This window comes from Pituophis catenifer, unplaced genomic scaffold (genome assembly GCF_029215685.1).
Source record: "Pituophis catenifer annectens isolate HBS135680 unplaced genomic scaffold, rPitCat1.0.hap2 SCAF_3, whole genome shotgun sequence".
In the NCBI taxonomy this organism is placed as follows: domain Eukaryota; kingdom Metazoa; phylum Chordata; class Lepidosauria; order Squamata; family Colubridae; genus Pituophis; species Pituophis catenifer.
In genome coordinates, this window is record NW_027256883.1 from 67,384,787 (window position 1) to 67,396,936 (window position 12,150).

Sequence of the window (12,150 nt, forward strand, 5' to 3'; positions counted from 1 at the left end):
TTAGAATAATTATTCTAGAATTTACCTTGGCAAAGCTAGACCAAATACTGGAGAAATTCAATTAAATATTGTGAAAATGTTAAGAAAAATTAATCTCAGCTGATTCCCAGTGATCTCACTGGAACTTCTGGCTAAATATTGTAATATCATAATTGCTATTCTAAATTATTATTAATACAAAGTAAAACTGCTTTGATATCAAATTTATTGAGCAACATAAAATAATAACAATTGCACATATCATAACTATTGATCAGATGTTTACTATATAATTTTAACATGTACCTCCTGAGATCATTGTAGAAGCTGGATCATTCAGAGCCAGACTAATCTCTTGGGTGCATATTAGATATTATTTCCTTGCAGTACTAAATATTGTATCCTAGTTATAAATGCTTATTATTTTATGATTGGTTTTAAATTATGATAGAAGATGGGTGTGAGATATTTTCCTTTAAAGTTGGCATTAGCTTGTTGGTTCTTAATTCCTAGTCAGACAATCAGACCTATTTGTCTCATAGGTGACAGATGGTAGATACAGTACATAAATATTAGAAAACAAGTATTGACTGGGGAGAGATAACATGCATCTCTGAGGGTTGCATTTATGCGTGTGATCTTAGGCAAACCCAAAATAGACTGTAGATTATTTTTAGACTTGGAAAAAATTAAGATTTTACTTCATCCTAGTTGTTATTCATTCTGCTGCAATTGTCATTCTTAAAAGTTATTATTATCATTAATTTAGACTTGTCCCAAGTATTATATTGTTTTGGAAGTTTAAATACTTTTAGATGCCTCTCCATACACATAAATTGTTTTATAACAGTAGGATACAGAAAAGGCAAAAGGAAACATGGCAGCATGTATTATATATTCACAAGATCCAAACAACATTGGATCCATTCTAGAACCAGACCATGATACAAAATCTTTGCATAGTCCCACTATGAAGCAGTGCTAAAAAACAGAAGCATTGTCTCATTCACTGGGGAGCGTTAGAGTTATGAAGATATGCACACAGTTCATGCTGTTTTCTTCTATAGCTTCACTCCTAAATTTATATTAAAAAGCACCTGATACTGCTCTCTCTAAGTCTATGATATAACAATAATATCTAGAGCCATTTATTGTAACTATGTGTATGGGGTTTTTTTCCCCAAGGAGCTTGTAAGAGAGGTGAAGCCTTCAAGGTTGATTGTGTATTCATTGACTTATGTAGTATTCATTGATTTTTCTTTTTTCTCTCTCCTTCCTGCTTTCTGATATTCCTGGCATCTCCAGGTTTCAAAGGTCAATGGTATCACTCGAATGTCAACTCTGAGTGCAAATACAGCCAGTGCCAAAAAGATGAGAGACGTCAGACCTTCACCGTCCAAAACTGTGAAGTACACTGCAACAGTGACTAAGGGAACTGTCACATACACCAAAGCCAAGAAAGAACTGGTCAAGGAAACCAAACTAAATCACCACAAACTCAGTACACCTGTCAACCATACAATCTCAGGGAAAATGGAAAGTAGCAATGCAAAAACCCGTAAACAGGTGCTATCCCTTGGAGTGGCCAAGCCTAACAATACAGCTATTAATGGTGTCAAGGTCAATGGCAAGTTGAACCAAAAGACATGCACTAAGGAGGTAGGGAGACAGTTGAGGGAAGGGCTGCGCAACTCAAAAAGGAGGCTGGAAGAAGCAAACCATATAGACAAAATACAGTCACCTGTCAAGAAAGTGAAGGGAGCCACCAACGTGACCGAAACCCCAAGCAAAAAAGCACCATCTGTGGAAAGACCTTTGCTGAATGGCCATGTGAAAAAGCCTGGAAGTCAGGAAGTGCCACAGAAAAGTCTGGAAAGGAATAGGCCGAAAAGAGCTGCTGCTGCTGGGAAGAACACGCCAGGGAAACAAGCACATAGCAAAACAGAAAATGCCTCCTGTGAACATTATTCTACCTCTCAAACAGAGTCCTTGCACAAGCCACATGACTCAACAGGGAAGCACGAGAAAGGTAGCATCAAGTCTGGGTGGGCCACGATGGAAGAGATTCCTATTCTCAGGCCTTCCCCCAAGGAGTTCCATGACCCATTGATATACATTGAGTCAGTCCGTGCTCAGGTTGAGAAGTATGGGATGTGCCGGGTGATCCCTCCTCCTGACTGGAGGCCCGAGTGCAAGCTGAATGAAGAGATGCGGTTTGTGACCCAGATCCAGCACATTCACAAACTCAGCAGGCGCTGGGGGCCCAATGTGCAGCGTCTGGCCTGTATCAAGAAGCACCTCAAATCTCAGGGCATTACTATGGAAGAGCTTCCACTCATAGGTGAGTCCCTTATTCGCACAGGCTTTTTGTTGCTCTTTGTGGCAAGCAACCATTTTGAGTGCTGATTTATGCCCAGATTAATCCTCAGCGCTAGACGGTAAGCAATAGATTTCCATGCCATTCCAAACAGAGCAGTTCTCTTCAGAACAAACATACTCAGATTTCAAAAGTATCTTATTTTATGGCTTGAGAAGAGATAGTGATCAGACACGTATGTAATGAGATAGCTCTTATCTACTCTACATTTGGATTTTAGGGGGTTCCCAGGGAAGCTATATGGATCAAGAGCATACAATTACTCCCCCCATCTCCATATTTAACTTTTCTCTTCTCCTCATGAAAAATTATGTTCATTTTAAAATGAAGTTCTTTCTCAATTATCCTGGTCATTTTTAAAAGAGATTTCTAGTTAGATACTTGAGTGATTGAAATTATTATTTTCAACACTTCCTAGGCATTTGACAATTTTTGATGATAAGTAGTTACCTATTTCAGTGTTGCAAAATGTGGATTTATTTGTCTTTTGCAATAAGTAATGAAAAGGAAAAGAATCTGCACTTTGTTTGTTTCTGGGACATACGATAACAAAAAGTAGAATTTTGTGGGAACAATAATTCCTTTGAAAATGCCTTGTTCTATTTAAAAGGTATTTTATCTTTTATTCCTAAGAATTTAAGAATTAATCCATGTTTTTGAGCTCCTAAAAAAGCTTACAAGTAGTCCTTGATTTACAGTGGCAATTGGGACTGGAATTTCAGTGTTTTGGTGAAACATCACGTGACCTCACAGCCCTGAGATGTGCACAGTGAGCGTGGCAGGGTTGGCACAGCTGTGTCAGCTTAAAGGTACTTGCCAGGTTCAACTGGAAGAAAGCAGGGAGGAAGAATGACCAGCAGTGTAAGATGCAGGGTGCATACTGGAAGAACCAGTCTGTGGGTTTTAGCATGTTGGATGCTGCTGGCCTTTCATGGAGCTTTGCAGGAAGAAGGCTAGGCTGAGCAGAAGGTCTGCAGGTAGACTCTGCCTGTGCCTGGCTTTAATCCTCCCCTTGCTGAAGCTCACAAACTGGTTTTCTAGGAATGCTTCCAACACGAGCTGCAGAGTGCATGCTGCCCTCTGGGTACCCCACATTCCTCCAATTCTGCCACCACCCCAAACAGCACCTCCCATACAACCTCCATCTTCATCCAGGGAGCCAATGCCAGCTCTACTTTCTCACCTAACAAGGGAGAGTGCCACACCTTGCTGTCCCTCTGCCTCTTTCCCAGCTGAGCATGACAAGTTCCCTTCAGCAGATGAGGTTTTGCCACCATGCTGTGTTTACCATGCGCATCTCAGAGCTGCGTCCTCGCCTAGCTTTTGGATCTTGGGGCAGCAGCAGGAAGAAGATGGTAAAGGTCTGTGGGGGCAGCTGTGGCAGCAAAGTATATGGTGGAGTGGAGGACATGTGGAAGGACAGAGATGAGAGAAAGAGTGGGAGGAGTTGAAGTGATCACATGACCATGGGAACGCTGCAACAGCCATAACTTTGGGGAGCAATTGCAAGTCCATTTTTTTTCTAGCACCATCATAACTTCAAACGATTGCTGAATGAATGGTCATAAATCAAGGACTACCTGTAAATTTTAAAGAGTTAGATAGGTTGATAGAAGTGTACTTTGCATGATCAAGTTTCAAAATTTCATCCAATAAGCTACTTTATTTTTAAGAATCTGTTGATTTTAGGAATACAAAAGAAAATACTGAACATAGGCTTTTTTCCCCAGGGAATACGAAGTAGATTTTTAAATTAATGAAAGATTGTACTGGTAATAAATTATAATTAGGAGCTTTTTAATTAAGTATAATTAAAGCAGCTTTTTTATAATCTCACCGTATATTTTTAAAAGACAATAATTTTTTGTGAGATGTGCTGTTTGTAAATATAATCAATACTGTGATTTATTAAGTGCCAACAGATAGTTACCATTTTAAGTGTTTAGTTAATAGCATTTATTGGGCTTCTGTTAAACCTGCTCATCTGTGTACTTAGTATTACTGACTTGGTTCAGAGGAACTTTAAATCTGGAGAAGGTCACAGTTTTGAGCTATTGAAAATTTTGAGATGTGCCGTGGCTACCACAGAAAGGCTTGTCCAATTGCCAACTGGCTACTGTAATGGACATGGCCAGTTAGAAAACCAAAGGACTGGTGTGGAGACCATTGGTTGGAGACAGGCAAGCCTGCCAGCTTCCCAGTTTGTTTCTGTATACAGAATCTAAAAAGGAATAAGAAGAATCTAGAAAGGAGTGGCTCAGGGAGCCAGAACACATGGGTCATACAGCCAGCTCATTCCCTTCTCCAGCTCTTTCAGTTTAGCATGATTACAATGAGCTGGCATGAAACTTGGATTCTTGTACATCCCCATTCTCTTTGGGTAAAGTTATGGAAAGGAAGATAGAAATGGTTGATTCTATCCTAAATTCAGTGTATGTTATCACACTTCGTGATTTATTCACTAGTGTTTGTTAAAATAAGTCAAAACAGTCCATGTTTGACACTGGCTTGTTTCTTCGTGTATCAGACAATGTTGGACATAATGTTGGATGATGTCCCTGAACCATGATACAGCGTTATTTACTACAGTCAATTGAATGGAACCTTCAACTGCAACAGGAGCCTTTGTTTTGCAGCCTTGCTAGAGAAAGAAAGCAGATGTGTAAAACTGAGACAGGCCCACAGACCCTCTTAAGGCAGGGGTTCTTAAACGGGGGAAATGTGTGCATATCCTGGGGGTGACAGAGCAATTTGTAATTGCTTGTTTGTGAGTTGAGGTTCCAGTTGTGGTTCTGCCAAGACGTTTGTCAAAGAGCAGGTTTGGGAATTTTGTGGGAAATAATGACATTATTTGAGACCAAGAAAAGGAATAATTTGTCAAACAATTTAAGTACCATCACTTTAAGGCAAAGAAGAACACCAGCACTTAAGAAACTATCAAAGCCTAGAGAAGGAACTGCTAGTCATTTCTGATACACTGGTACCTCAGTACTTGACTGCTTCAAAACTTTAAATTTGGTACTTGACGCATTTCAGTGTCAAAATGTTGGCTGGTACTCATCTTTGTTTGGTACGCAACACGCTGCAGAAGGAAGTAGGGGGCAGCTGCAGAGGACAGGACAGGAAGTCGGTGGTGTTGAGAAGCTCATTGCAAAACGAAGCGGATTACAGCGCAGAGGGTAGATGGAAAGTCAGCCCTGCTGGGAAGGTTACTAACAGGGACAGATAGGAAGCTTTTCCCAGCCAAAACAAAGGGTCAAGTGGTAATCACATGGTTTGTTTGCTACTCATCCTTTTTAGTATCCATTATGCCTCTTGGAACCAATTAAGCATGAATATCACTGTATTGTCCTGTTATAGCATTGCTGGGAACATGTCTTCCTGAGAATCAGACTGGTAAACTGCTGCTTGGCATTAAATCTGAACCCAGTTATATCTGAATTGTGTTAGTTCTTTTCTTCCACAGGCTGATTTGTTTTAAAAAAAGTTGTACTTGGAATAAAATTTAATTCTTTGTTATTTGTATATAACATATGTATTATAAAAGGATGCAATTATCCAAATGCTTCCCTATCTTTTTTGGCCTGAGGACAAAAAGGTATATTGTTCTCACTAAGGCTAATGATTAGACTGCAATACAGATTTTCCCTGTGGGTTCATCAGTTTTTTGAAAAAGTCCTGTTTCATTAAAATTATTAGCCAAAGTGTTAGTTCTATTAAAAGAAATTTGAATGTTAATCACCAAAGGAAAAAGATATCAAGGCAATATGCTTTGAGAAAATGAATAGGCGACTATGAGAACAGACACTATAATATCTATCTTAATGCAGAATATTTTTGAGCTCCAGTTGAAATGGCTAAAGAACAGGTTTTTATATTAATAACCTTGCTTCTTTGAATTCAAATGACTTTTTTATTCAGACACTATTGAAATTAGTGTCTTAAAAATCTTGAATATTTTCAGAACTAATCCTGTAAATTTTGTTTGCATTAATTCATAATATATGTTGTTAACTTTAACAGGAATTGTTAATATTTTGTCAAAAATTCACATCTGAATCTTGTTTTTTCATGTATTGTATAGATTATCTGTTACTGACATGTGGGTATCATGTTGGACAGTCTCTATTAAAATGTCATATGAGATAGAATTACTAGGAATGAATAATGTAGGAGTGCATCTTGTTCAGTCCCTCTTGTTTATAGTTCTTTTGATTAAACAAATCAAATTGAAAGCTGGCTTATTTTAGAATTATGGATGAACCAAGAATTTTGGCTTGCTCTTCTTAATAAATAATTATCAGAAATTATTATTTGCTCATTACTTTGGCTTATTCAGCCTTCAGCCTTCCTGGTTCATACATATTCCAGACAAATCATGTATTGATCTCTCTAGGCTTGTAGGAGTGATCCAACAGCTTGTCTTTCTTTGTTAACATTGCTATTTGTGTTGTGTGAACTCAGCTAATATATTTTGCACCATCAGCAGACATTTATTTGCACATGGTCCCTCTTCTTAAACCTCAGAAACTGACTTCAGCAAGTGAAATCGCCAAAATGTGCTTTTGTTTATATTGAAAATATGAGCTATGGTATACATTTCACTTGGTCTGTGGAATAGTGGTTTACAGCAACCACAAAACTAAATTGGACCAAGTCTGTATAGCAAAGTAAAAACACTAATTCAGCTGCTCACAACTCTTCCTTCCAAGCTTTGGTAGCAAGGGAAAGAAAAGTGCTATTTCAGTGTAAGCTGATGGACATAAAGGGGACAAAGGCTTTGTTGCCTGTTGCACTAAGCCATACCTTGTTTAACTGTAATTTGTGGAATAAAGAATTGGCTATATTCAAAAGGACTGATTAATAATTAAATAAAGCATATTTTGGTATGGTGATGTGTGCAAATAAAAGCAGAGAGAAAGAGGTACATCCTGTTTGAAGCAGATTTCCATTTTCAGCATGTAGATTTCTATAGCAGTGGATAGGGAAGTTAAAAATGGAAAGAAATAATAGATTCATGAAGTAATCAGAGTAATTGGGGGTGGGAAGTGTTTTTATTTATTTCTGTTTGCTTTGTTTTCCTTAGAAAACTAGCAAAGAAATAATATCTAATTAAGATGCTGGCCATATAATTCTACCTAGGCTGCAACGTTTTTAATTGCCCATAAAAAACAAGCAAAGGAAAGGCTCGAATATAACCCTTCTCCTTGGCCTCTGGTTTTCACAGAGAGGTTTTGCATTTAAGAGAAAAGTTACTTTCATCTGCAACTGAATGGATACTATCCAGACATATTCATAAAAATTAGGGCCTGAATGAATGTGGTCTGGATTCAATTTCCTTAACAATTTTCTGTGTTTTCCTCTTTTTTTCCCCCCTCCTTCCTGCTTTTCTGCTGCATTGACCTCCAGGAGGCTGTGAGCTAGACTTGGCCTGCTTTTTCCAGCTGATCAATGAAATGGGGGGTATGCAGCAGGTGACTGACCTCAAGAAATGGAATAAGCTGGCAGATATGCTGCGTATCCCCAAAACTGCACAGGACAGGTTAGCAAAACTGCAGGAAGCCTATTGCCAGTATCTACTCTCCTATGATTCCCTCTCTGCTGAGGAGCACAAGAGACTGGAGAAAGAAGTTCTCCTTGAAAAGGAGATTCTGGAAAAGCGGAGGGGTCCTTTGGAAGGACATTCAGATAACAACTATGAATTCCAGTCTCTGCCCCGCTACGAGCCCAAAAACGGACTCATCAATGGCGTTGTTCATAAAAATGGCTTCCGGAACAAAGCAAAAGAAGTTGAGGTCCCTCAAAAAACAGGTAGGCGGCGACTCTTCTCTCAGGAAAAGGAGACCACAATGGAAGAAGAAGAAGAGGTTGGTGTTCTTTGTGACCTCCACAAGTGTATATACAAGGTCAGTAGAAATCTTGCTGGGGTCTTGGCTAGAAAGCACGTCTAAAATGCACATAGTATTTTCACTCACTGTGCCAGCTCTGATTTAGTTCAAACAGTGATTTGGAATGCTTATTTTGCTTGTCGCTGAGCTCATCATCCGTTTGCAAAGGAATGTTGACTCCTCCACTCAATTTGATTTGGCAGCCTTCCCACTATATTAAGCATCTGGCACCACCACATGCTGTGTAATTGTTAGCAAGATTGGATTGAGTATGTTGAAATGCTAAGGGAGGACGAGATACATTGCTTTTTTATGTTGGTACTTGTGTCCAGTGCTCACTGCTTTTCCATCACTGCTCTTTATCCCATTGCTATGAACTGATAATTAGGTGCTGCTTGGAAGACTGCACAGACACAAGTCAGTGATTTTATGTGAAGTAATCACCATTTTCAGGAACTGAGATCTGTGTAGATAGGCTCCCACACTGAATATCATTTAGGTTTCTATTAGCCAGATTCATATCCCTGTTCATTTCCCACAAGGATCCAGGCAGTATATGTGAAATTAATATCCTTTTACCTTGCCTTCACTCTCATTATAAAAGAGGTGTGAGACCTTGTCTTGTTTTAGGTTTTGGTTAGGGAATAGATAAAATTGGCTTTTCTATATCCAATTAACATTGGATCTAGTGCAGATCCTTTTAATCTGTTGCCAAAGAGCATATAGGCTGGGAGTTCTGGTCCAAACACATCTCACACCTGTTTGGTTGGGGAGATGCTCTACAGAGTGAGTTTAACCATTTTGATCAATATATTTTCATACCAATTATTATCTCAGATGAGGATTTTCTCATTTGGATTATGATGGCTGTGTATTATCTGGGTGTCTGGATTCTTATGAGAACCCATCTTCAGATAATTCATGATTTACTTTTAACTCCAAATAGCAGATTAAAATACATAATATATGACCACTTCAAACTCATCCATGTTCAGGCTTTTGTTTGGTTGTATAGTTGCAATATGTTGGCCTACAAATCATATTGGCTTGTTATATCAATATCTTCCTTAATTTCAGCACACAAATAGGCTGAGTTGTTGGGAGTTATACTGCCATCTGCAACTCTCTCTGTGACAAGTAATCCTATTTCCATAACAATAATTGATATGGTTTTGGCTGTGAATACATTTTAAGAGCCAGATCATCCAGCAAAGCTGAAACTACCTATTACAGGGTCATCATCTTTTCACATTTATATAGCACAATAAACATGTAATGGAATGTTGTAAGATTAAATTTGAGTTTTAGACGATGCTTGTTTCTAGGGCCACCATGGAAAAAACTTTGAGCAGTTTGTCCCATCTTTTCCTCCTTGTCGTCCCCCCCCCACAAAAGACCCCCCCCCCAAAATCCATGACTAGGCTACATATGAAGACCACACCATCCAGTTCCCCTGAAAATTGATTATACAAGAGTAAGGACAACATTAAAATATCACCTGGCAACGTAATGAACAAAATAGAACAAAAAGAATCCACTGACTAGACATAATGAACAGCATTCTTGGCGTTAGGGTTTCAAATCTTGGGAGCCCATGGTCACATTTCATAATTGCAGAGCATATAATTGGACTCACCGAATATGATCACTATGGAAGGCCCATTCTTAAAATGGTTGCCATAGTAACCATGCTCACTCATTTATTGGAAAATAAACTGGTAGACTTACTTTGCCCCATTTTTCTAATCTTCTCTATATACTCTATTTGCTCCTACATTACACCTTTGTCTTATTTTGATATTATGCACATTTACAAACCAAGCATTAGGCTGTGGTCAAATTATTCTTTTCTAGGAAGGTCCATTTTATCTATGTGGAATCCAGGAGTATTCTGAGAAATAACGACACCAAAGACGGATGCTTTTCTTTGCATCTGGCCAGCTATCTTTTAATTTTGTTTTAGTTTGTAAAGGTTGCTTTAAAACTTAAAGGTTATTTCAGAAGGGGACTAGCATGTACTATGTTTAGGTCCCCAGTTTTATGTTACTTGCACATGTTGATTAAACTTGGCCTCTTTTGTTTGTGAGGCTTCCGTCTCCCTGCTAACCTGTGTTTGTTTCTTTTGAGATATTTTATCTTTATGGATTTCTTTTCCATAATATTACATTTGAGTCACATCCAATTTGACAGCATATCTTATATTCTACCCCCTTAGAGGCTGTAATCACCTCTTAGAAAATATGCTTTTTGCTGCTTCAGCAAACAGCAACAATTTGTCACAATCAGCTAAAAGTACATGGGTGCAAACTAATGCAATAACTTGAGTTACTCTCATGCACCTGGCTATATTAGCTTTGTTAAAATATCTACAACTTTCTTTTTTGTTATTCTGTTAAACTTGGTTACCAGAACCAAGTGAACTAAGTATAAGCATAATAACAATGACGTTGTTTTTTTTTGCACATTTACCTTAAAGTAAGCCTCATTTAATATGTAATTATTTTTTTTTTAGTATTGTTGCTTGAAATAACTTTTTATAGCTAAATACCTGTGAAAATAGAATGCCAAGCAAAAGGGCATATTCATTGTAATATGTACCTGCATGGCTATTTCAATACTTTTCTTAAAGCATTGCTTTTCTGCAATTTATGTAAGTAAAGGTGGACTTAATATATCTCAAATAGAAAAAATAGATATTTGGAAAACAAAACCTGATTATATCTGTAGGTATGATACCAAAGAGTTGGTCAATTAGAGATTTAAATTCTATTTTAGTGCTATATGGGTTTGGGTTTGCAGAGCAAGCCCAAGTCATAGTTTCAGTTTTAGCCAGGAAAGGTAGCTTATGAGTTCTGTCATTCTTAAAGCCAAGTTCACATAGCATTTAGAATCCAGGAATTGCAAACAGAAATATTCAGGGGAATTTTTTTTATTTTTGTCCAAGAAATCCTTTCCATATCTATACAGATATTTTGAGAGAGAGCCAAAAAGCAAAGGCAATATTTTTACATACACTACATATTTTTCTATTTAAAATCAAATGACATTGCATGAGTATAAATTGTAGGCAAAAATTGGAATTTAAGAAGGGCAAGAGAAAGCTTTCATAGGAGATTATGACAAATGAAAAAAATCTAAACTTGGAGAGCAAACAACTGCCAAAATCTAAAACCCGAGCTACAAGTATTTTCTATTATTTCAATATTAAAAATAGTTTCTGCTTTCAATTGCTTGGCAAAAATTGACAAGCAAGTATTCAAAATCTGTTGGTATTAGCTTTACAGCCTTGGCAAGCCCCAAATTACAGACACAGATTGGATAACTGAGAAATAGTGCTTTGAATGCTGTTTATTATTAAATTGGCCCAATAAATATTTCACACAATTGTTCCTTTTATTTACAAACATGGAAATCTGAGATTTAAAAATTTCATTGCCTCTTTTCCTGTAATTGACAGTTAACATTTTGTAATAACCAATTGCTTTGCTTTCTTTTCCTTCCTTTCTTTAGATAGGTGCTCCAAGCTAGATTTTGGCTAGGAAAAATACTTTGAGCAGTGTTACCACTCTGCATGTATATCCTAGCCAAGAAGTAGCCCTGCAAAGTAGTTTGAAGATTAGAAGCCTCAGCATTTTTCCAGTAGAACTGAGTTGTGGTTGTACTTCTTGCATCAGGGAACCATCATGGAAAAAACACTGCCTTTGGGGCCCATAACCTTTTATGTAATATGCATTGGGAACCCTATGCCTCCCTATGTGGGAAGAGCACTTGGACAGATCAGTTACATTTGGAAAAAGTGGTCCTAGACATACTAAAAGCCATATCCTTTAAAGATTAAGGTCAACATTTTTCATTGCACCCAGAAATCTATTTCATCTGTATTGTATAATGGTGCAGCTCTCACTC

At 37.8% G+C, this 12,150-nt stretch overlaps 1 protein-coding gene across 2 annotated transcripts in view; it reads left to right on the forward strand.

Moving 5' to 3' along the window:
* Positions 1-12,150, forward strand: part of JARID2 (jumonji and AT-rich interaction domain containing 2) — a 255,478-nt gene that overhangs the window by 221,015 nt on the left and 22,313 nt on the right. For both annotated transcript variants that reach the window (XM_070940676.1, XM_070940677.1), the window contains exons 7-8: positions 1,285-2,320; positions 7,766-8,262. In XM_070940676.1, coding sequence (XP_070796777.1) covers positions 1,285-2,320; positions 7,766-8,262 — 1,533 coding nt within the window. The remainder of the gene's footprint in view (positions 1-1,284; positions 2,321-7,765; positions 8,263-12,150) is intronic.